General features: G+C 58.9%; 7 protein-coding genes across 7 annotated transcripts; 3 read left to right on the top strand and 4 right to left on the bottom strand.

Moving 5' to 3' along the window:
- Positions 1–212: 212 nt before the first annotated feature.
- On the top strand, positions 213–3,079 carry SPRG_03816 (hypothetical protein; the record flags this gene model as incomplete). The annotated part of the gene is made up of 7 exons (XM_012342413.1): positions 213–215; positions 245–511; positions 555–653; positions 704–1,073; positions 1,126–1,227; positions 1,276–1,514; positions 1,805–3,079. 7 exons carry the CDS (start codon positions 213–215, stop codon positions 3,077–3,079), a joined length of 2,355 nt encoding a protein of 784 aa, XP_012197803.1.
- A 605-nt stretch (positions 3,080–3,684) lies between these two features.
- On the top strand, positions 3,685–7,329 carry SPRG_03817 (hypothetical protein). Its single transcript, XM_012342414.1, has 15 exons — positions 3,685–3,954; positions 4,002–4,277; positions 4,323–4,402; positions 4,450–4,564; positions 4,612–4,744; positions 4,797–5,010; positions 5,065–5,200; positions 5,260–5,376; positions 5,428–5,809; positions 5,868–5,971; positions 6,026–6,348; positions 6,397–6,570; positions 6,633–6,986; positions 7,038–7,168; positions 7,222–7,329. The coding sequence occupies exons 1-13, from the start codon at positions 3,691–3,693 to the stop codon at positions 6,673–6,675; spliced, it is 2,361 nt and encodes a 786-aa protein (XP_012197804.1). The 5' UTR covers positions 3,685–3,690; the 3' UTR covers positions 6,676–6,986; positions 7,038–7,168; positions 7,222–7,329.
- Positions 7,330–7,350: 21 nt separating this feature from the next.
- On the bottom strand, positions 7,351–10,197 carry SPRG_03818 (hypothetical protein; the record flags this gene model as incomplete). Its single annotated transcript, XM_012342415.1, has 4 exons — positions 9,136–10,197; positions 8,981–9,087; positions 8,565–8,928; positions 7,351–8,532 (listed from the first exon to the last, which is right to left on the bottom strand). The coding sequence occupies exons 1-4, from the start codon at positions 10,180–10,182 to the stop codon at positions 7,351–7,353; spliced, it is 2,700 nt and encodes an 899-aa protein (XP_012197805.1). The 5' UTR covers positions 10,183–10,197.
- Positions 10,198–12,617: 2,420 nt separating this feature from the next.
- Positions 12,618–14,701, bottom strand: SPRG_03819 (hypothetical protein; the record flags this gene model as incomplete). Its single annotated transcript, XM_012342416.1, has 2 exons — positions 12,618–13,634; positions 13,700–14,701. 2 exons carry the CDS (start codon positions 14,699–14,701, stop codon positions 12,618–12,620), a joined length of 2,019 nt encoding a protein of 672 aa, XP_012197806.1.
- A 1,045-nt stretch (positions 14,702–15,746) lies between these two features.
- On the bottom strand, positions 15,747–18,219 carry SPRG_03820 (hypothetical protein). Its single transcript, XM_012342417.1, has 7 exons — positions 17,524–18,219; positions 16,783–17,470; positions 16,681–16,730; positions 16,372–16,634; positions 16,233–16,321; positions 16,068–16,178; positions 15,747–16,017 (listed from the first exon to the last, which is right to left on the bottom strand). The coding sequence occupies exons 1-7, from the start codon at positions 18,204–18,206 to the stop codon at positions 15,817–15,819; spliced, it is 2,085 nt and encodes a 694-aa protein (XP_012197807.1). The 5' UTR covers positions 18,207–18,219; the 3' UTR covers positions 15,747–15,816.
- Positions 18,220–18,384: 165 nt separating this feature from the next.
- On the top strand, positions 18,385–19,021 carry SPRG_03821 (hypothetical protein). The gene is made up of 3 exons (XM_012342418.1): positions 18,385–18,663; positions 18,706–18,768; positions 18,820–19,021. Exons 1-3 carry the CDS (start codon positions 18,401–18,403, stop codon positions 18,962–18,964), a joined length of 471 nt encoding a protein of 156 aa, XP_012197808.1. The 5' UTR covers positions 18,385–18,400; the 3' UTR covers positions 18,965–19,021.
- A 198-nt stretch (positions 19,022–19,219) lies between these two features.
- On the bottom strand, positions 19,220–20,760 carry SPRG_03822 (hypothetical protein; the record flags this gene model as incomplete). Its single annotated transcript, XM_012342419.1, has 1 exon — positions 19,220–20,760. The coding sequence occupies one exon, from the start codon at positions 20,758–20,760 to the stop codon at positions 19,333–19,335; it is 1,428 nt and encodes a 475-aa protein (XP_012197809.1). The 3' UTR covers positions 19,220–19,332.
- Positions 20,761–22,170: the final 1,410 nt, after the last annotated feature.

Raw genomic sequence — 22,170 nt, forward strand, 5'->3', positions numbered from 1 at the left:
CATTTTCGGAGCTACAAAGATATCTTGTCGATGGACAGAATTGATCGATACCGTGTTGTGCAAACAAAATGCAGATCTTGAGTGTGCATGGACAGAACTGAAGTGTACATGGACAGATCTTGAGTGTTCGGGACGTTTCATATATTCGACAGAGATGTCTCCATTAAAAAATGGTGGTAGTATTCTGCACAGCGGTGCCCACGTCGATCGTGATGGTGCCAGCGCTCACAAACCATTCCCGTAGGCAGCTCTGGTGCTTACGGTGGCTGCTCATGCGGCCAACCTCACGGCGCGGGTGGGACCCGACGCCTCCTTGAGCTTCACCGTGCTGCAAATTCCCGACGTTCACTTTACGGGCGACGCTAGCTACGCGTGCCGCGACGTGCCAGCCCATGGAGACCCGTGCACCGAGGCCAACATGACAGCGTTCCTGACCGAGCTTGTCGCGCACGTATCGCCCGACTTGGTTGTCTTTACAGGCGACCAAGTCGAAAACACGCAGCTGAGTCACGTGCGTTTGAGACATCACATGCATTTCCGAGGCATCATCATAGGACGTCGACGAGGTCAAGAAGGCCATCGACAGCTACGCGCGCCCTTTCATCGCAGCATCGGTACAGTGGGCCATGGTCTTTGGCAACCATGACGAAGGAGTACGAGTCTTGTTGAAGAGGCTAACGATTTTCATGGTTGGGCGGAGTAGCCGACCATGTCACGGCGCGAAATGCTCGCCTACATTGCGTCGCTGCCGTTTTCAAGAACAATCCACGGCCCCGAGACAGTCGACGGCAGCGGCAACTACCACCTCGACGCTCAGCACGACGCCAGGGCTGTGTTTCGCATGTACTTTATCGACACGGGCGTTGACGGCACCGTGCGACCGAGCCAGCACTCGTATCTGCGGTCCCTCGCGGCTTCCACAGCAGATCAAACCGTGCCAGCCATCCTCTTTGGCCATATTCCGATTCCAGAGTACGACCTCCAAGCCAACGAGTCGTCGCTCGTATGGGGTAAGAAGGGCGAGGTCGTCTCGTACGGTCCGCAAACGGGTCTTCTTGACACCATGGTCCAAAGTGCGATGCCGTAAATGGGAGACATTGGCTCATGCAACGGTATCGTCTCTAGTGGGCGACGTCAAGGCCATGTTTGTGGGCCACGACCACAGCAACAACTACTGCGTCCTTCGACAAGGCATCCAGCTCTGCTACGGCGGCTGCAGCGGCTACGGTGCGCACTCGCTTGTATACATCAATAACCGTAATATCCGTCGTCTAGGGAGAGCGTACAACCCCGAGAGCGCGTGGCGTACAGCCCGCGTGATCCAATGGCGGCAAATGAACGGCATGGACGCGATCGAGACGTGGGAGCAAGTCCACGGCAACTACACACAGAGTAAACATACGCTGTACCCGCTACCGAGTCGTTCTTCCGGCGCCATTCGCCGCAGCGACGCGTCAAGACTTGCGGCGTTCCACCTTGTCGCGCTCGTTGGGTGCCTCACGCTGTACGAGGACGTAGTGACTTGGTAGCATCTGTGGACCAAAATATACATGTATGCTCACGAACCAATACGGTGGGTGGAGTGATGGGTTGGGCTCGTTGCCTGAGGTTAGCACGGACGCGACCGGAGTCCATCATGCTTAGCTTGCAAGTGTATGGTTCTGCTGTGTTGATCAACGCGAATAAACGTCACATCTCATTTGGTCTAAATCAGGCGTCCTGTCCAAATTAGCACCCCGTTCAAACCATGACAAGCGGACACGTGGAGCCAGCCCTCGTTGCCAAGTCGGCGCACCCGACATAGGCGCTGCAGCCTGTGCACTCCACGTACACGCTCGAGCGCAACTCGCTCCACCACAGCGCGTTCCACAAACCCATGGTTGGTCGTGACCCGAAAGAGTCCAACCGCAAGTCGACGCCGCTCGAAAAGCTCTTTGATTTGACGCTTGTCGTCGCGCTCTCGGCCGTCTCGAACGTCTTTGCGACGTCGATGCAGCATGGCGACAACCTTTTCCAAAACACGATCGTGTTTGTCATGCTCTTCTTCGCCGTCTGGAATGCGTGGCTGCCGTTCACGTGGTTCGCGTCCATGTACGACGTCGACGACGCCTTGTACCGGCTCGCGACGCTCGGGCAAATGATCGGGCTCCTCGTCGTCACAGACGGCATCAAGCACGACAAGGATGAAGTCATTGCGGGGTACGTCGTTCTGCGCGTCTCGCTCGAAGGCCTCCTTCGCGGCCGCGCGGCGTGGTATGATGTGCAGCACCGGCACTTGAATTTACGGTCCATGGTGGCCAGCTGCACCGTCCTCGTTGGGTGGATCCTTTTGTTTCAAGCGACGCTGTCCGAAGAAATGTTTGAAGTCTGGTACTTTGTCCTTGGAGTCCTCGACATTACGCTGCCGAGCCTCGTCTCTCGCAGTAAGCAAGTCCGCTTCCACGCGCACCACGTCTCGGAGCGGTACGCCGAGTTTACCATCATCATCTTTGGCGAGAGCCTCCTCTCGCTCTCGCATGCGACCGTCTTGCATGGACCCCACGGCTTTAGCTATGACGCACTCGCGATCTTGATTGGCTCGACGCTCCTCCTCTTCCTCCTCTGGTGGTTCTATTTCTTCGTTCCGTTCGGCCACGAAATGGAGGCGAACCCGCGCGCATCGTTCCGCATTGGCCTTGGTCACTTTGTCGTGCATTGCGCGCTCGCGGCCTTTGCGACGGGACTCTACATGATCGCGCACGTCGCCAACGAGCACGACGTTACCGCATCGCATAGCAACGGCACGGCCTCGGCCATGTCGACGCAGACCGCGTCCCTCATGGTGGCGATCCCGATCGCACTGTTTCTGTTTGCACTGGCGCTCGTCGCGGGCCTCTCGTGGGCGGCGGTCGCGCGGTCGGTGGGCGTCGGCGCCGCTGAAGTGCTCATTGGCATTTACGTGACGCCACTCGTGAGCCTTCCGGCCCTCGTGTTCCTCTACTGCGTGCCCATGACCGTGCTTTTGCTCGAAGTCATGTGGATGGAAGGTGGTGCGACTCGGCGCTCGGAGCAAACGCCCAGGAAAGACACTTTCAAATAAGTGGTTGTCTCGCTGCAATCAAAGGAGTGCACTCCACTAGAGTAGCTCGCAAGCCGTTCTCAGGACCACGTGTGTGGCGCTATCTTTGCATTGACAAAGACGTCGCATGCACGTAAAAGTTCAACCACACAGATAGAGGCATCCAACAACAGAGACGAGAAATCATCTGCATGCTTCTGCAATTGCTCGCCGGCCAATCGACAGCCGTAACATTGCAGCTTGGACAGGACATATACCATCCAAGGTTGGTGGTAGCCATAACGACGGCACTGCTGCGTGAGGTATCATGTGAGATCGTACTGGACCGGTACCGAGCTGCGGTGCCGAGTTGCTGTCTGTCGGCCATTTGGTTGTTGAAATGAGTCCATATCGATGTAATTTACACTGGACTGTTTTTGGAGGCGAGGCTTGTTGCAGTGTGTGACTGACGGCGGCAGCGAGGCTTAGCCGTCGCGAAGGCGAGGCGTTGCAGATATCGAATTTCATCCCTCGTGCATTCCCCATTGCAGTAAACTCTTACACGCCCTAGTATCGTTGTAAGTGATGCCCATCCACGGTCGGCGCCACGAGGTCCGCGACAAAACTGCATATTTTGCGAATCGTGTTGACCAATGGCATCGACGCTGCCAGTGCAGAAGAGCATGTCGTTCCAATCCTTGCTCGAGTCGACGACGGTCGCGGTCGCGCCGGACGAAGCGTCGAGCAGCGACTCGCTCTACGACGGCGCGTCCAGTGGCGGCGATGACGCTTCGGACGACGACGACGACGACGACAAGAATGAGGAGAGCGACGGCAACGATGCCAGTGGCGCCAAGCGGCCGCGCCAGGAAGATACCTTTGTCGAAGACGAGGACGACTCGGACCTCGAGCGCCAGGTACGACAGCCCTACATCGCGGCCGCTCGGTAAAGGACCGCGTTTAGATCTGGGGCAAGCGTCGGCGCCACATTCGCGGGTTGCGCAAGCGGCGCAAGGAGAAGAACCTCGTACCGCCCGAGTTTGCCGAGCTCATGGGCGAGGCCAATGCTGCGTACATGTCCGGTGACCTCGAGCGCGCGATCGCGATGCTCAAGGACTTTATCAAGAAGGCGCCGACCGTGCCGGACCCGTACCATACGCTCGGCTTGATCTACGAAAAGCAGCACGACGTGCAAAAAGCCATCCAATTCTACCTCATCGCGTGCACGCTCACGTCCTCGGTATGCCCTTTTAATCGTCTGGACTTGGTGCCGAGTCTGTCTTAGGACGCTGCGCTCTGGCGGCGCGTGGGCGAAATGGCCAAGGAGATTGGGAATCCCGACCAGGCCACGTACTGCTTCAAGATGTACGTGCGTCGATATCATCATTCTTTACCAACGTTCATGTGCTTAGGGCGTGCCACGCCGATCCCAAGGACGTTGCGACCTTGTACGCGTACGCCGAGGTGTGCAAGGAGCAAGGCGACAACCGTCGCGCGGCCGAGACGCTCAAGAAGATTGCGTTGCTGGTAGACGACCACCGTCTTTGTGTTGGCGAGCACACGTATCTGCGTAGACCCCAGACGACCTCGCGATTTGGCTCCAAGTGGCCGAGTGCTTTCACTCGAACTCGCAAAAGGCCGAAGCGATCGACGCGCTCAAGCTCTGCATCCAACGCGCCGCCCACAACGACGAAGCGGTTCAATTTGGTATAAAGCCCATCAAAACGCCCGAATGTCGAAAATGACCGTGTCGGGTTAGAGCTTCACGCGGTCAACATGCTCTCGGACCTCTACATCACGCTCAAGCAGTACCCGGACGCCGTGACGCTCATCGAGGCCATGTTCGATCGCAAAAAGTCCTCGGACGACGACGAGATCCAAGATACGCTGCCGCTCGACATCGTCGTCAAGTACGGCATCTGTCAGCTCTTCCTCGGGGACATCGAGCTCGGCGACACCATGTTCCAGATCCTGTACGTCATCCTTTGCGTCAATGCATTTTCTCATAACTTTTTTCCTGGGGCTAGGTATGCGCACGACCTGGCGACCTTTGGGGACCTGCACATCGACGTCGCCGACGCCTACGCCATTGTCGGCGGCCACGACGCGACCGTCGTCTCGATCCTCGAGAAGCTCCTTGGCACCCCGAGCCTCTGCACCGATGTAAGTCGCCATCTCTTTTTCAATCGTTTTCATGTGGCGAAATGTGACGTGGTATATAGAAACTCTATGTGCTTTTGGGCCAAGCCTACGAGCGGCAAGGGGTCGCGGATGTGGCGCTGGGCCATTTTGAAAAGGCGCTCGCGGCCCAAGTGCAGTTTGCTGCCGTGGACCCCCACGTAAGTTGTTGTAATTGAGCTGTCGGTCGTATTATATGCGCCTTTGTGTAGGTGGCATGGAGTGCCCTTGCGCTGTGCTTGCAGCTCCAGCAGATTGCGCGCGGCCTCGAGCTCTTTGAAACGTATGTTGCCACCGCGGTGCTGCGTCCGCCGATCCGGCCGCACTGGGTCAACTCGCGGTCGTCGTCGGCCATGGCCAAGCGCGACGACCCGCCAACCGAAGACGGAGCCGACGCCGAGATGGACGACGAGGACATGGACGAGGACGAGGATGAAGACGACGACGAGGACGACGACGAAGACGACGAGGACGACGGTGAGGAGAACGACTCGATGTCGGGCTGGAGCGACCCGGCGTTCTCCGTGGACGCCATGGAAAATGCCATTCGCCTCAAATTGCTGTTGCTGTACGGTCGTCTGCACCGCGCCAACGGTGCTGCATCCCGCTTCTACCCCATGATGGACAAGACACATTCTCTTTTTTGGTGTAGGCAACCCCGACATGCTCTGCAAGGTCGGGATTCCAATCATCATGCTCTCGCTCCAGCAGTCGAAGCGCTTGATCGGCACGCGTCGTCTCATGCGCAAGATGCAGGTACCATCTCGCCTCGTGTGGCGTATCCTTTACACTTGGGGTTGGGGTTGGTAGCGCTACTACGACGACAAGTCCAACCAAGGCAGCAAGGACGCGTCGAATGCACCGGTCAACGACATGCAGGCCAACGTCTGGCTCACGATGCGGGCCACGTACGTCGTAAACCAAGACGACCCGGTCGCCCGAGACACGCTCATTGGCGTCGTCTTGCGCGTCGCCCAGCAAATCCTCGTGCTCAAAGCGCTCTCGAAAGCCGAGCACTACGAGCTCATCACGGATGTCGGCCATGCGCTGACCGAGATCGGACAACCCGCGTGCGCGATCGAGCTCCTCACCGAAGTCAACTGCAGCGACAAGGTCTCGGACCCGGCGTTGCGGTGCGTTCCACGGAACTTCCTGAAGCTCGTCTCATATGCGTGCTGTAGGTTCAACTTGCGCTTTCAAGCGCTCACGACGGCGCTGGCGTTTAATGAAACCGCATGGCGTACGAGTGCGCGCGCCTCAACGTCGTGGAAGACCCGCTGGACATGGGCTACTGGAGCCTCTTTGGCCACGTCATTTCGCACACAGGGGTCTTTTCCTGGCACCAAAAGTTCCTCGTACGCGCGTCTTCCTCTGACCAACCCTGGTCGATGGACGGAAATATCAATCTATCGAGTAGGCCAAGGTTCTCCGCGACCACCCCAAGTGCGTGCCGGCGATGATCATGGCCGGCCATCGGTCGTCGGCCTACGACTTTTCATCGCTTGCGGTGGGCGAGCTCACGCTTGCGCACCTCGAGCTCCCGGACGACCCGCTCGTGCTGCTCTGCATCGGTCTTGCGTACCTCAACTCGTCCATGCAGCGCACGGTGCAGGACCGGCAGCAGTCGGTGGTCAAAGCGTTCGCATTCTTCCAGACGTACCACGGCAAGCGCGTCAAGCAGCAAGAGCTTTTGCAGGAGAGCAATGGCTTTGGCGTCGACGTCGCCCACGTCGAAGGCTGGTACAACACGGCCCGCGCCTACCACCAGCTCGTGCGTTGCGTGCGCTCGATTGAATAATGCGACCTGAGACGATTGGAGTAGGACCTCAACCATTTAGCGATTGCCATGTACGAGCGCGTGCTGCGATTTCACGACAAGCATCCCGAGGTGCGCGCCGAGTACCGTCTCTGCCGCGAGGCCGCGTACAACTTGTCGCTTGTCTACAAGAAGAGGTACAATTCGTCCTGATATCATCGTCCATGGGTGCTGAGCACGATGAGTGTAGTGGTGCCACGGACTTGGCCCAGCACCTCCTCCACAAGTACTTGGTCATGGACTAGAATACATATATGGCTCTCCCCGCGCGAGTTAACGAGAATCGCATCCAACGGTATTAGGATTACATCAAAAGGCTCTACGACTCGCTACAGAGGCGGGGGCGCCAAAGGGCCAAGACAAAGGCCAGCGGTATGTCTCGCTGGACGACGAGCCAAGCAGAGGTGCACTCGCGATCCATCGTTGTCGCGCGAAGGACGTGGTAGAACGACGGCTTGTCGCGCGTACTCGAGACCGCCGATGGTTCATACAGGCGCACGAGGGCATGGGCGCCCGTGCAGAGTCGTTGTGCGATCGGTGGTCCGTGTCGGCGCAAGAGCGGGAGGAGTCGACCCAGCGCGGCGTCGGCCAAGGAGGCGTCGTGCGTCAATACCTCGATGCGCAGCGGGACACCGAGCGGTGCCATCTCGGTCTCGGAGAGAGAGACTGTCACGACGTGCGTTGGAAGCACCTTGTTGGTCAAGGCCACGTTGCGGGCCAGTGTTGCGGGCGCCAGGGTTAGGGTCTGCGTCGATGGGGACAGGTCCAGTGCCAATGGAAGCAGTTGGGCCAAGACCGGGCGTAGCGGTGGTGGAATCCCCGTCTCGAGGCGGCCCAGGGGGTGGGGGAGGGGGGTTAGGGCCAGCGCGCACTGGATCACGGGGCCAAGCGCGCGCACATCGAACGTGGCTTGCAGAATGTTGTCCGTGAACGAGTCGTAGAGCGAGACGTCCAAGAGGACACTAGCGTCCCAGAGCTCGCGTAGTGTGAGGTAGTACAGCGTGCCTCGCAGCGTCAAAAGCGTCCGCAGCATTAGCGGCCGATCGGCTGCGGAAGGGGCGTTGGGGTGGAGGGCGGGGGGCTGCAACGTCGTCGTTATTGTTGTCGCTGGCGCGTTGGCTGCGATGGTATCGTCCACAAGAGGCGTCGTGCCTGTCAGAGTCGAGGCAAGCACGCCATGTCCGTCAGGCGTCGGTGTCAAGACGAGCGTCTTGAAGAGCGGCGATAAAATGAGCGCGTTGGCATCGATGTTGTGGGCCAGCCGCCACTGCCGCGCCTCGTTCGGTTTGTAGCTCACAAGACTCGGACACACGCGAAGGACTTGCTCCATGGCGATGCTGCAGACCCACTCGCGCTCGTCCTCGATCGAGCTCGCGCGCACTTGGAGCGACCACACGTCCGTGAAAGCGCTCGCACACACTTCGTTGACGACCACGGTCAACGGCGTGCCTTGCAGGTGGAGCGAGCCGCGGTAGATGGGCGTCGTCGTCACTGGCATAGCCTGCGCAGACGCCTCGGCGGTGCCCGTTCGACAAGCACAAACGTGCCGTTCTTGAAGCCGACGGCGAGGGTGAGGAAAAGCCGGTCCACGAGCTCTGCGATGAGCGACGGCTCCGAGGGCTGCAAAAGGTACTTGTCACCGTCGACGAGAAGCCGCGAAATATCCGGCGCGAAGAACGTGAGGACGTCTTCCTGCGCCGTCCGCGGCTCGTACGCGACAAAGTGCAAGGCGAGTCCGTGTGCGATCGGTCCACGCACCACGTGGAAGAAGAGCGAGTGTCCGTCGACGACCAACGCGCGGTTGAAGACCACGTCGGGCGTCCCATGCGCGTGTTCGAGCAGCTCGGCAATCGCTGGGTCGACCTGGTGGAGCATCGATCCTTGGGTCAGCGCCATGCTACGACATGCGATGGGCGCCGGTGTTTGTGTGGAAGTGGAGGGTTGTGTACCTGGTTGACGCGAGACCTCGCTTGGCGTACTCGTCCAGCGCAGCTTGCTTTTGCATTGCTTCGCGCTTCCACCTCATGGCCTCGAGCTCCATTTGTTGCAACAAGCCCTGACAGTGCGTGAAACAAAGCAGAGGGGATGCCATGAATCGTCGTACCTCGACTTTCTCGAGCTGGGCCGACGTCGCGTCGAGCTTGACGTGCAGTGACTCCTTGCCAATGGCGGAGACGAGCCCTTTCACTTTGGTGTTGATGACCTTGCGCCGGTGGTCCGAAATGGCTTGACGCGACATGCTCGTGAGCTGCTCGATCATCACGTCGCGTTCCAAGCGCTCCGATTGCAGCTCGAGCTCGACGCCCGTGAGCTTTGTGACGGCCACCTTGAGCGCCGCCTCGAGCTCAAATACTTTCTGACCGAGCATCTTGTTGGCCGCGCGCTCGAGGTCGAGTTTGGCCACGAGCGTATCGATGAGTGCCTTGTCGTTCGTGCGCCCCGAGTCTAATTTGAGTCGCATCGCTTGGATCTCGTCTTTGGCTTCGAGCAAGTGCCGCTCGAGCTTGAGTACGCGGTCGCGCGGCACCGGCAAATGCGCGTCGGTCGGCTTTTCGGGCGACGGTGCATTGGCATCGTTGGCCTGGCTTCCTTCGGCGTCACTACCGCCTACTGTCGTCGTCGTCTGCCCACTCTGCAAGTCGGTCTCGAGCTGCTTGATGCGCGCTCGAAGCACGCGCATCTCACTGTACTTGGCCTGCATCTTGTCATGGTACAAGTGCCGGTTGTGCTGGCGGGCAACCCGTGGCGACATGCGCTTGCTCTCCTCCTGTTTAACGAGCTCAAAATACAAGTCGCTGGCAAGGAGTGGTCGTGGACTCTCGCTTAATGCGTCGACGCGCGGTGCACTGTCCAGCACGTCGCATGCCTCGGGGCCGGACGAGCGTGGCCGGCCTTGGTTGGATGTGTCGTTGCTGCTCCGAGGCCGCTGCGCGTCACCTTCGCCGCGGCTCGCAGGCTTGGGCACTTCGCAACCGAGCGCTGGTTTGAGCGGCGGTCGCTGCGGCACGATTTTCTGCTTGGCCCGCAGTACGGGCCGCAGCAGCGGGTGGAGACCCGCGCTACTACCGTTCTCGGTGTCCATGCTCGGCGGACGGGACGGCGACACGGCGCAGCGCAGCGCATGAGACTTGGTTCGAGGCGACGCCGACATTGGCCGCGAAACGGTTCCTGCCTTTCTGGTCGGTTGCGGCGCACGAAACCGCAGGTGCGCGTGTCGCGATCGTCGACACGCAACATCTCCGACCCTTTTTTGAGTTTGTTGACGCAGTGTCGCAGCGACGAGCTACTAGAATATATCAATGCCATTCATGTCCTCGTGCGATCTTGTGCCCGAGGCGATTCTGGTCGACGCCACCCCGGAGCCTCGTTCTCGTTCGGCTTGGCCGGAGCTGCCAACAAGACGCACTTTTTTCGAGTCGAAGGCTGCGGCCCAAGGCTACCGTTGACGCACGTTGACGTGTGACCACCATGATGTCGCCAATCCAATGCTGAACACGTTCTGGCTCGCAACGATGAAGGGTTCACTCTGAGATGCCCGAGGGGCTCATCACAAGGAGCCGCCCGTCGAACCGGTTTCTTGTTCCGCTCGAGCACTTGCAGCAGAAAGCCGAAACGATGCGTCTTTTCCAAACTACGAACGCCACAGGAATGGCTTTGTGACTTCACCCTCGCGTCATGAATGCGTGTGACCTTCGACGTGTACCTAAATCGAATTCAAGTGGACGGCTACGTTGCTGTCCATGTCCTTAGTTAGCAGCCACGTAGCAACTGCAGCAAGTGCGCGGCAGTACGCAGCAGGTCTTCGTCTTTACAGCTCGTTCCTACAGATCCCTGCGAACGACAACGCTGCATTTCGAGCTCGCAACCTCAAGCACGTGGCGTCTCTGTGAGTCCCACATCTTGCTCGGATCTCGCACCCGACTCGGCTCTGAGCTTCACCGTGTCGACTTGTGCGTCGTCATGCGGGGCAGGTAGCGCCTTCGGGGACTAGGGTTGCTACCATGGCATGCACCAATGCGACGATACGTCCTCAGCTCTGCCATAGACACCGCGTCCGTCTTGCGCCCACCTCTTTGTGCGCTGACAATCTGTCTTCATTTCGTGTCGTCAACATGTGTCGTCAACATGTGTCGCCTCAAGTGTCGCCTCATGTTTGTACAACATGACCCCATCACGACAACACCTCCTCATGTTTGTAGACCGTAGTTGCTCGAAGAAAAAGACAAGTTTTATTAGTTTCATTATTTTCGTGTTATGCTTGTTGCGCTAGGTGCTTGAGGCGCGCCTCGCGCAGGATCCGAATGGCGGCCTCGCCGATGGAGTTCCGGGAATGTTCCCAGGTGGCAGGTGCCACTTTGGGGGTCATTGGCGGCACCTTTGTGGCGGCAGGTGCCGATTGTACCAGCTGTGTGGTGCTCTTTGTGGCAGGTGCCGCTTTGTGCGTGATTGGCGGCACCTGTGTAGTGGCGTGTGCCGATCGTAGCGCGGCCGTTACGGCGGTGCACTTTGTGGCAGGTGCCGCTTTGGGTCGTGTTACAGCCGTGACAGGCGCCACTTTGGGCCGAGACACCGCCACCGGTTTGGTGGCAGGTGCCGCTTTGGGTCGTGTTACAGCCGTGACAGGCGCCACTTTTGGCCGAGACACCGCCGCCGGTTTGGTGGCAGGTGCCGCTTTGGGCCGTGTTACAGCCGTGACAGGCGCCACTTTGGGCCGTGACACCGGCGCCGGTTTGGTGGCAGGTGCCGACTTGACCGGATGGCGCCGGTTAATTTGCGGCCGGAACGTGCACTCCGCCATTTCGCGGGCGATTTTGAGCGCGGCACGTTCCGAGAAGAGGCGGGTGCGAGAGGCGGAGAGGCGATCGAAGACGGTTGTCATGGTGTCCGGATAACGTGTGATTGGCGATTTCGAGTTGAGAGTACAGCCAATACGAATTGGAATGCAATTTTACGCTACCGGTCAATTTCGTTGGCCGGCGATTCGATCCCCGGTACAACTGCACTTTTGTCACATTTGTCGTCGGCGCGTGCATGTACATAAACGTCATTAAAAAACGGCCGAGACGCGGCGCAAACGGAGCACGCGATCCGAGCGACGTAACCGCAGCGCCATATGGTATCCGACCCACGTGCAACTGTGCAAAAACGGCTGTTGGATCTACAACAGTCGTTGGATTTCAGAAATCTAGCAACCGCCATGGAGCGGTCAGTGGTCAGTGGGCGACTCTTGGCGACGACCGCAGGCAAGAAAGAGACAGCCAGGGTCGAGTCCATGGCCGGAGGAGACCACGCGCGAGGGCCCTACCAGGCAGCGCGATCGAGGATGCGCCGGTGCTGCTCACGCTGGAGGCTGGTGTGACGCCTGCGACAGCGGTGGCTGCGCGAGGTCGTGGCGCGAGGTCACCGTGCGCGGCGATGAGTAGCGTGCGCTTGACGCGACCAAGGAAAGAGGTTGCATGAACGAGCAAGGACGGCGGCAAAGATTTTGACGGACATACCAACGCAAGTTAGGGCAGGGCATTACAATCAAAGTAAAATTGGCTGCTCTTATACAAGTCTAACAGAGCGTCTATGCCCGTCGAACACTTAGCTCGACCAGAGCTCTTGGATGTACGCCTGGTTGTGCTGGAGGTCATGCACAAAGGTCGCCGCCGCGTCGGCCGAGAGGCCGCCGTGCTTCTGCACGACGCTGACGATCGCCTTGTGCACGTCGGCGCCCATGACCGTCGCGCCGCAGACGTACACGTGGCCGCCGTTGCGAAGGAGCTCGTACACGTACGCGCCTTCTTTCTCAATCAAGTGCTGGACGTAGACCTTGGCGGCCGAGTCGCGCGAGAAGGCGCAGTGCAGCTGCGTGAGCGTGCCTCGGGCTTTAAACTGCGCGAGCTCGTCCGCATACAAGTAGTCTTCCGACTCGCGGCGGCAGCCGAAAAAGAGCACCGTGGGGCCCACATTGGCACCCGCGACGCGCTGCGCGTCACGCTCCTGGAGAAACGCGCGCATGGGCGCAATCCCCGTGCCGGGGCCCACCATGAGAATCGGCGTCGACGGGTCGGACGGGAGCTTGAACGTCGACTTGCGCACCGTGACGCACGCAGTCGGCCACGACCGCACCTGCTTCTTGCCCTGCTCGCCGTACGGGTTGTGGCGCTTGGTCTTTTCCGTCGCGCTCGTGGGCAGCGCCATGCTGGCCAGGTGGTTCGAGCACACGCCGCGGAAGCGGCGGCCGTCGGCCAAGTCCGACTCGATCACGCCGAGCGTCACGTGGATGCGGCTCGGGTGGACCGTCGACGACGACGAGATCGTGTAGTAGCGCGGCTGGAGCGACGGCAGCACGTGGATCAAGGCCGTGAGCGGCATCGCAATCGACGGGAACGCCTCGAGGACGTCGGCGACGTTGCGGCAGCTGTCGACAATGAACGCATGGTACGCGTCCTTGCCTTCGGGCGACGCGAGATGCAAGAGCTTCTCCTGCTCGCTCGCGTTACTCGCAAAGTGCGCGAGGTGCGCGAGCGTGCCCTTGCGCGGCGCGCCGTTCAAGTCCAAGTACTTGGACAAGATGTCGTCGATGGTCGCGGGCGTCGGGAACGGGTGCTTGGCCGTCTTGGTCGCATCGAGCGGAGTCAGCGCGATCCATTGGTCGAGCGAAACTTGAGCGACGACGCGACGCGCGCCACGATCGATGCGTCGTTTTCCGGGAGGATCGCGAGGTTGTCGGCCGTCACGTACGTCAGCGGCGTGTTCTTGAGGTCAAATTCGAGGTGCAGCGTCGAGCCACTCGCCGTCGACTGCCGCAGCTCGCGCGTCTCGACGAGCTTGACGTGTGTGTTGTGGAAAAAGTGCTTGTTGGAATTCTGAATCTCGTCGTCCGTAAAGACGCGGGCCGCCGCGGGTTCGCCGACGACCTGGCAGTCAAACGAAAGGTGCGGCGGCTTGGTCTTGCTCGCATCGGCCGGCGCCGGCTCGTCGTCGTCGCTGCCCGCCTTGTCGGCCTTGCGCAGCGTCTTCCAGAGGTCGGCGCGCCACGCGTCAAAGTCCTCTTCGAGCGAGTCGTCGTCGTCGCCTTCGCCGTGGGGGTACACGCGCAATGCGCCGTGCTTCTCCATGAGCGTGTTGATCGCGCGGCCCACCGCATTGTACTGCTCGTACTGCTTGTTGCCAAGGCCAAAGACCGTAAACTTGACGTTGGCGAGGTGGCCCTTGGGAATCACCTTGTCGTCGTCTTGGAGGTACTTCATAAAGTCGATCGCATTGTCCGTCGGGTCGCCCTCGCCGTACGTCGCGACGACAAAGATCGCATGCGCGACGCGGTCGAGCGTCGTTGGGTCAAAGTCCTCCATGTCGATGGCCTCGACCGCAAAGTGGCCCTGCTCGTTGCCCGTGTCCGCGAGCGTGCGCGCAAAGCTCTGGGCCGTGCCGGTCTGCGAGCCAAAGAAGACAAGGGCGCGGCCACCGGGCGCTGCGCCCGACGTGGTCGCGGCCACGGTCGTCGACGTTGAAGCGGCGGTGCTGCCGGACGACGCAAGCGCCGCCCGGCGCTTCTCCTCCTGCATCGCCTTGTAGCGCGCCTCAAAGGCCTTGTCGGCCTCGGACGCGCTAGACTTGAAGAAGTAGATGGCCGAGATCGCGATCACGAGCACGGACCCGAGGTAGACGATGGCGTCGCTCATGCTGCTGCTGGTCGTCGTCCGTCGATGGGTTTTGCACACTGAGGCGGCGTGTGCCTGGCCCATGCTGCCTGCCTTTTGGACCAATCAGAGCGTACGCCTCCCTGTCACACCACTGTCTTTTATTGGGCACTGCATACAATGGCCAAGTACAGTGGTATAAAAATGCAATGCCGCCGCCTGTCCGCTCCGTGAACGCGGCATGTGCCACATTGGAATCGCTCTTGCGCGAGCACAGGAGAAGACCGAGAGACGTGCTGCCATCGAGAGCAAATGCTGCGCGAGGACAAGCAGTAAGACGAGCTCGTTGCGTGTTGGTACCGCAGCCAACAGTGCTCACAGTGAGAAGCATACTGGACTCAAGGCACAAAGAAAGAATGAAATGTGGCGACCGTGTGCAAGCGTGTGCTGCAAGCAGGGGTGCACCTGGCTGCAAGGACAGAATCGTATACTTGGTATCGTCCGAGTACTCGGACTCAATCGCATATTCGTAGCTGCTGCAGAGAGAGCGCCGTGTAAAGCACGCAGAGGGTCACACTCGTGCACGTCGGATCGGTCGCACGTGCACCGCTTGCCACGTCAGCATCCATCACATCTATTTTCGGCATTTTAAAAGTGGCAGATTGCCCTTTCTGAGCATTGCCAGCCACGAAGAGCTACAAAACTGCGAAGCTTGGATGACGCCACGCGTGACGAGATCTCGGTGCGATGACCAATCCGCTCTGGAGCATCAACATCGACTTGGCTTCTTGCCCCGTTCTGCATTAGAACAGAAGCACAAATCCCGTCCCACAACTTCTACTATCGACACACTGCTTTTTGCACTATCGATCGATGATGACCTGTGAATACTAGTACGTGGCTGTCTGGTTCAGCAAAGGCTGTTGGCTACGATACATTATAGCTATTGGCAACGACGATGACTACATCAAGGGCATAAGAACCCGGTCTATAGTACTCCACAAAACCCAAGAGATCCCTTGCATGTTTGTCTGTGCCCGGGCAGAAAACAGGTCTACGGTTCGGGCGTCCTCACACATGGACACGCGTCAAATGTACTATATGAAGCATTCATTATTAACTTTGGTAAGCCATGGTGTCCAGACACGCCTGTCGTTTTAGGCGGCCACGGAGAGCAGCGCCGGTCGATACTGCAGCGATGTCGGGCTTCTCACAAGGACGAGCCCCAATGGTGCGTTGGCGACGTGGGGCAAGAACACATCTTGGAGCGCTTCGCAGTGGCAAAAGCCCGTGCCCAGAATCGGGCTCTTGTTCTTGGTTTCGATCGCTGATGTCACGTAGCCAATGCACGCGCGGCCCTGTACAAAGCGTGAGCTCTCTCTCCGTAGCATGTTTCAACGCAGTGTACCGCGAGGCCAGTGCCCTTCTTTTGCTGCTGCTTGGTCGTGGGCGCCATGAACCCACTCCACTTGCGGTCCGCCACAAATGCCGCCACGTCGTCGTCCGTGGGCATGCAAATCTAGTCGTTTAGCGTCATTTCGACATGTCGCATCGGCGGTTTTCATAAACGTACCATCGCATTGACGTCGAGGCGGCCGCGCCGCGGCAGCTGCAACTGGACGCAGATAAGCGTCGGCATGGCCATGGGCATGAACCCGCGGTCTACATCATCGTAAGTATCAAGCAACAGTTGTACGCGCGACATGTCGCACCTTCCATCGCATTTTCCGATGGCTTGTAAAACGGGAACGGCGCCATGTAGGTCTCACCGCGGAGCACGCAAAAGTCGGGCGACATCGCGTCATTGAGCTCAAAGAGACTCGCCCACGACGGCTGGAACGGTGACGCGACTTGCAGCGACGCATACGAGACACGCTTGGCTTTCGGACGGCTCGCGACCTTGGCCTCTTCCGAGGCGTGCACGGACGCCCAGAAGGCTGCGCCGGCGCGCGTGTCAGGGTAGTCTCGCGGAAAGCTACACCAGCAGTACCCTAAGCGTTTGAAGCAGGTGCCATACGAACCTTAGAAGTCCGTGCCGCGTCCGTAGCGCATCAAGTTCGTCCATGCCAATCTAATCGTTTGTTCCATCAGCAAGCAAGTGCGACAGACGGGCGAAGACGCACCGCGGAGGCAGTGGCAAAGACACCTGCTTTCAACACGCATGGCGCGTACTCGGGCAGCGTGATGAGGTCGTAGCCGTGGGCGTGCCGCACCACGAGGAGCGGCATTGGCGCCAGGGCCCGGCCCGTCGCGGGCTTGCGGTTCACGGTGTGGTCGGGCACGAACGCTCGCCGAAGCTCGAGTCGAGTTTCGTGGTTCCAGAGGCCCGACACGGGCACAGACGCGCAAACATCCGTGGCCACGGCTAGCTTGGTTGGCTTCTTCGTGGCCTTTGGATTGTTGGGAAAGACGTCGCCGTACGTCGTGTCTTGATTGGCAGCATTGGCCCAGCGCATGACAGATGCGAAGAGCGTCGAGAGCGCTTCGAGCGACGGCTCGGCCGCCAGCGCGGCGCGGTCCATGGGCGCGGTGATGTCATCGCCCGTGATCGGACACAGCACCTTGGATTTGTCGACGTCCGACGGTGTCGCGAGGAGGCTCACGCTCGTAGCGACAAGCGGCTGGCGAAGCGGCAGCTCTCGCGGGTCGCAGGCGCTCCATGTCTGAATCACAGGCGTCGCGTCGTCTTTGGGCCAAAAAAGGGCCGTCGATGTCCCGTGCGGCACGACAAGCTGCTGCATGATGCGGCCGGCGTGCTTGCCCCGGATCTCAAACCGAGACAGCTTGCGTCGGCGGTCGTGGATGCGCAGCCTACACGTGGCATGAGCAGACGGAATCGACGATGGATGAGGATGGCCTCGTACCCGTCGAGCGCGGCCTCGCGAAGCGCGTGAAGCACTTCGTCGACGATACCCGGGTGGACCCATACCCAGCAGACCCGCGACGTATCGTCGTCGTCTGCTGCTGGCTGAAGCATGAGCTGGACAGGCCCAATGGCTTGCAGCGGGAAGCACGACGGATGGTACAACACGACGCTGCCCTCGACCGCGCCAGCAAGCACGTCTGGCGAAAGATCTCCGTCCATGCACATGGTGATAGCCTCTTCAATTGCGTCGAGTGACCCTTGGAGCTCGATGACAGCAGTGTACGAGACGTCGGCAATCGTCGCCGGTGCGTCCAGCGCCGCCGAGATGCTTCGGTCAAGTCGGTGCGCGGGCACTTGGAGTCCATACCGATGCTCCATGACGAAGCGCTTGACGAGCCAGCGGTGCGTCGGGAGGTAGTCGGTCTTGGCCTTGAGCAGCAGTCGTCGCCGATGCTTTCGGCAGCGCTGGACACTTGGGTCCGCTGCCTGCCTCTTCTTGTTGCGCAGGCGCACGGGAAATTTGTGCGAGTTGTAGGCGTTGGTTCGGCGCCGAAGATGAAAATCTTTGCGGCGCTTGAGGAGCGTCGCGTGGCCATGCTTCTCGAAGCCACTTGCGCGGTGCAGCTCGCCGAGCTCCGGGGCGCGGGCCGTGGCAAAGCTGAGCACCTCGACGACCTCCATGCGGATCTTGGTGGTTCAACCGATTCTAGTCGAGGCCATTGGCGGATTTCTTGTTTATTTCGACCAATGAAACGCACGTCTTTTGAGGGGTTTGGATTGGTCCATATTGCCCACAATATCGCCTTTGGTTGGTCCATTCTTTGGCGAAAACGACGAGCTTTCTGCCAATCAAAGAACACCAAAAACGAGCTGGGATGGCGCAGCGGCAACCGACGCGGCCCGCCGGTGGACGCATGCCAGCCACGTCCATCAAAGCGACGCGGAACCTCATGGGCATCGAGAAGCTTCCGCGCATCGCTTCGCCGCGAGACACGCCCGGCGACCAGCTCATGGCCAAGCCACCGCCCGAGGCCGACGACGGCGACGACGAGGCCCAGCGCGTCCAAGGCTATGACCTCCAATATTGCGAGAGCATGCTCGTCGCGATTGAGAAGGAAAGCACACAAAACAGCCAGCGGTACATGCTCAATTACAGGCACTTCCATCTCAATGCGACCAGGTACCTCAATATGCTCGAGTTCAAGGAAGGCAAAGATCCCAAGCTCGAGTCGATGCGTGCGGGGTAGCCTTCACCTGCATCACTGGTTTTCTGTACAGCCTGCCATATTCGTAGCTTCAAGTCACTCACGGACGAGCTGCACGAGCTAGAAGTGCTGTGTGCGAGCGGCTGGGACACGGACGACATTGACGAAGCGCTGCGTCGACTTCCTCGCGACGTGGTTGCCACCGAAGCCCATCGCTGGGCTTCTTCGTCATGAGCACAGCAATCAATACAACGAGTACGAGTAGCAAGTCACAGCTTGTTCATTCATGAGGTCTTGCATGCAGCGGCGCCTTTTCTCGCGACACCGAGAAGCCCTTCTTGGGCCACCGGAATAAATTTAGGTTATGCGGTGACCCTCCGATGCTGCTGCTGAGGCTCCATAGCTGCGGGCCAGCACCGCGTCGTTTCAGGTCCATGTCAAGCTGCAACTATTCTTGCATGGGAATCGTCCACCTTCAAAATAGAAAGGCAACAAAATATGGACGGTATTCACCAAAAGTTCAAAAGCTCATTACGTACTCTTGGTATTCACTCACATTGTGCAAACGCACTCGACAAAACCACGTGACGAAGCACCTTCGTTTAGTACCCGTAGAGCGCGCGCTTGGAGTTGAAGAACGTCGTGTTGGTGTAGACCATCTTTTGGTAGTCGCCGGCGCAGAAAGGGAAAATGATCGACGGGTCGCTCTCCGACGGCGCAAAGAGTGCCTTGCCAGTGTTGATCGAGACGTAAATCGCAAGGAAGGTCGAGACGATGACGGCGAAGTAGGCAAAGATCTTCTCGGGCAGCGAAATCGAGCCGTTGAACGTCTTGAGGTAAAAGACAATCGGGAGGATCATGCAGCACGTGGCCGTCGACGACGCACCGACAAAGTCGAGCAGGTCGCCAAAGTGATCCTGCCACGCGATCGCAATGGCCGTGCAGATGGCCACAATGAGGATGCGGAGACCGGCGGCCTTGGCGTAGTTGCCAGGGATGTTGTACGACGTCATCATGTCGGGGCCCTCGAGCGCTTCAGGCTTCTTGGCTTCTTCCTGGACCGCTTCGACGTCCACATATGCGTTCTCCGTCTCGTGCGCAATCTCAAACGAGTGCTTGTGGAAGCCGAGGACGAGGCGCTCGGCGATGAAGAAGGCCGGGAACATGATGACTGCGAACGCAATCGTGATGTGCAGCTGCATGAAGAGGAAAGCGAGGACGACGCCGCCGCGGGACGCCGCAAAGCCGAGTTTGTCGCTGTTGACCGCAAAGAGAAGGTTGCCAGGGATCTGACAGCCGACGACCCAGACACCCGTGATCGAGACGGCGAGGAAGCAGAGTGAGATGAGCGTCATGGTCACGAGAATGACGCGCGGCATGCGCGTGGGGTCCGAGTGCTCGCGCTGGAGCGCCGGGATGACGATGCCGGCGCCGTACGCGAGCGCCAAGTTGCCAAAGACGGTGGTGACGCTCTTGAACGAAAGGTCCGGCGGCGGCGTCGAGAGGCCGTCGTTTTTCTGGCTCACGTTGTCCACGAGGAGGTAGAGCGCAATGCCATCGGCGAGTAGCGTGCCGAGGCAGCCCGCAGCGGCCGCGCCTGCGCCCTCCTTGAGCGTCGGTACGAGGCAGATCGGGAGAAGCACAAGACCCATAAAGACGATCCACGTCGTCGCGTTGTACGTGTCGGGGAAGAGCGTCGTGAGGAGCGAGCCGCCGAGCACCAAGAAGACGATCGGGACCATCGTGCACACGAGCATTTGCGAGATGACGACAGCCCAGCGACCAAAGCCGCCCATGCACCACTCGCCAATGTCGCCGTACGTCAGGACGTTCTTGGGCGCGACCAGCATGACCTTGGAGAGGCACCACGTTGCGTATGTGTTGACGGCCGCCATGAAGACGAGCGCGAGCGATGCCCAAAAGTAGCCGGCACGCGCATAGTTACCGGGCATGCCGAGGGTACCGATGCCGTAGACGCAGCAGAAGAGCGAGAAGGCCAGCTTCATGTCCTCTGTGGTTAGAAAAGCCATGGTCGTTGCTTGGAAGGACAAGAACGGCGCAAATTGAAAAGTGAGTGGGGAGGAGGGGTTGGAGGAGAGCCGAGCGCTCGTGGCCGCAACTTAAGCCAGCTGGTGCTAACTCGTTCCTCAAGTAGGTGGCACGAATTCTCAGTTCTTGGTCGCACACTCCTCCGACAAGATCGATGACGTTGAAGTGGGACCAGGTGGCACGACAAGCCCATGATCCTACCTACATGTATGCTTCTACGGCGGCGCTCGTCGTGCAGCATGCGATTGGCTACATTGCAATGCAACGTGTTTGATTGGCTCAATTATATACATCATTTTTATATGGCTCACGTTAAATAAGATATTGACGTCACGCGACCAAGGTGTACAGCATGTCATGGTATGATGAATGCATACTCAACGGCCAGGTGTCCACGTCCCAGTTTGCAGGGCTGGGCAGAGCAAGCAAATCACCGTACACGCGGAAAGAAAAGCGTGGGCAGTGAAGGGATGAGCAATCGGCCTTCCCTTGGCTATCTATTCGTTCTGGATTAGGACGCAAGGAACCCAGCTTAGTTTGCGTTGGAGAAATCGTGATGAATTCTAAAGGAGCCAAGCGTGGTACACCCAATCTGGTCGATCACCTGTTCGTGGGCCTAACGGCAAGTTGTTGACATGTGGCGGAATTAACCTTCTACATCAAGGACGACAATGCGATCTGATCAAAGTTCCTTTACGAAACAAGAGTCGTCGAACGCGATCCAAACCCTCTCGACCATTGTTTTTCGACGCGACAATGTTCACTCATGTCCTCTGTATGGATGGATGTCAAAGTGCAGAAAACTTTCGCTCATTTTTCAAGCCCCCGCAGCCCCCAAGAGGCATTCAATGTTTCCGACATGCCCGCATTTCGTTTCAAAGAAGGTACTGTGTCCAGCAGTTGAAGAAGTCAGATGATTACAATACCCTAGAAGCGATATCCTAAACGACAGATCACTCTTCAACAATCCATGGGTACCCGGAGGGGCGGCAAAGCCGGATAAACCTCTTAAATTTATTGTCCTGGCGGCCATTGAAAATTCCGGCTCGGTGTACGTAAAATGGGGATCTGAAATTTTACGTACACAGGATACAAAAAGAGAGGTAAAAGAAGATGGAGGTTATCCGGTGCAATAAAAACGCGGTGGTGCGGCCCAGTTCGCGGCCTGTGATACCAGCGATGCATTTTCACCAATCATATACATGAATCATCGAAAAGCTGTGGATTTTGTGCATTTCGACCAGTAGTGGCGTTAAGGTCTATAAGAAAAGGAGTTGATTGGCTAAAACTAGTGATGGCGTCAAGTGCGCGCGACAGAGCATGCAACAGATGGCGCGATAGAGCCCCTGGCCAGAAGCCAATCGATCGCGACCATGACGCGATGCGCGTCG

Source organism: Saprolegnia parasitica, assembly GCF_000151545.1.
Source record: "Saprolegnia parasitica CBS 223.65 unplaced genomic scaffold supercont2.10, whole genome shotgun sequence".
Lineage (NCBI taxonomy): Eukaryota > Oomycota > Saprolegniomycetes > Saprolegniales > Saprolegniaceae > Saprolegnia > Saprolegnia parasitica.

Excerpts from the sequence above, each read along its gene's own strand:
- SPRG_03820 (XM_012342417.1), bottom strand. The coding sequence starts at position 18,206 with ATGGAGGTCGTCGAGGTGCTCAGCTTTGCCACGGCCCGCGCCCCGGAG. Across the intron at positions 16,731-16,782 it reads TCTTTGCCACTGCCTCCGCG|ATTGGCATGGACGAACTTGA; the intron begins GTGCGTCTTCGC and ends ACAAACGATTAG. Across the intron at positions 16,635-16,680 it reads ACGCGGCACGGACTTCTAAG|CTTTCCGCGAGACTACCCTG; the intron begins GTTCGTATGGCA and ends CTGCTGGTGTAG.
- SPRG_03817 (XM_012342414.1), top strand. The coding sequence starts at position 3,691 with ATGGCATCGACGCTGCCAGTGCAGAAGAGCATGTCGTTCCAATCCTTG. Across the intron at positions 3,955-4,001 it reads ACTCGGACCTCGAGCGCCAG|ATCTGGGGCAAGCGTCGGCG; the intron begins GTACGACAGCCC and ends GACCGCGTTTAG. Across the intron at positions 5,011-5,064 it reads GACACCATGTTCCAGATCCT|GTATGCGCACGACCTGGCGA; the intron begins GTACGTCATCCT and ends TCCTGGGGCTAG.
- SPRG_03821 (XM_012342418.1), top strand. The coding sequence starts at position 18,401 with ATGGCGCAGCGGCAACCGACGCGGCCCGCCGGTGGACGCATGCCAGCC. Across the intron at positions 18,664-18,705 it reads AGCACACAAAACAGCCAGCG|GTACCTCAATATGCTCGAGT; the intron begins GTACATGCTCAA and ends CAATGCGACCAG. Across the intron at positions 18,769-18,819 it reads CTCGAGTCGATGCGTGCGGG|CTTCAAGTCACTCACGGACG; the intron begins GTAGCCTTCACC and ends CCATATTCGTAG.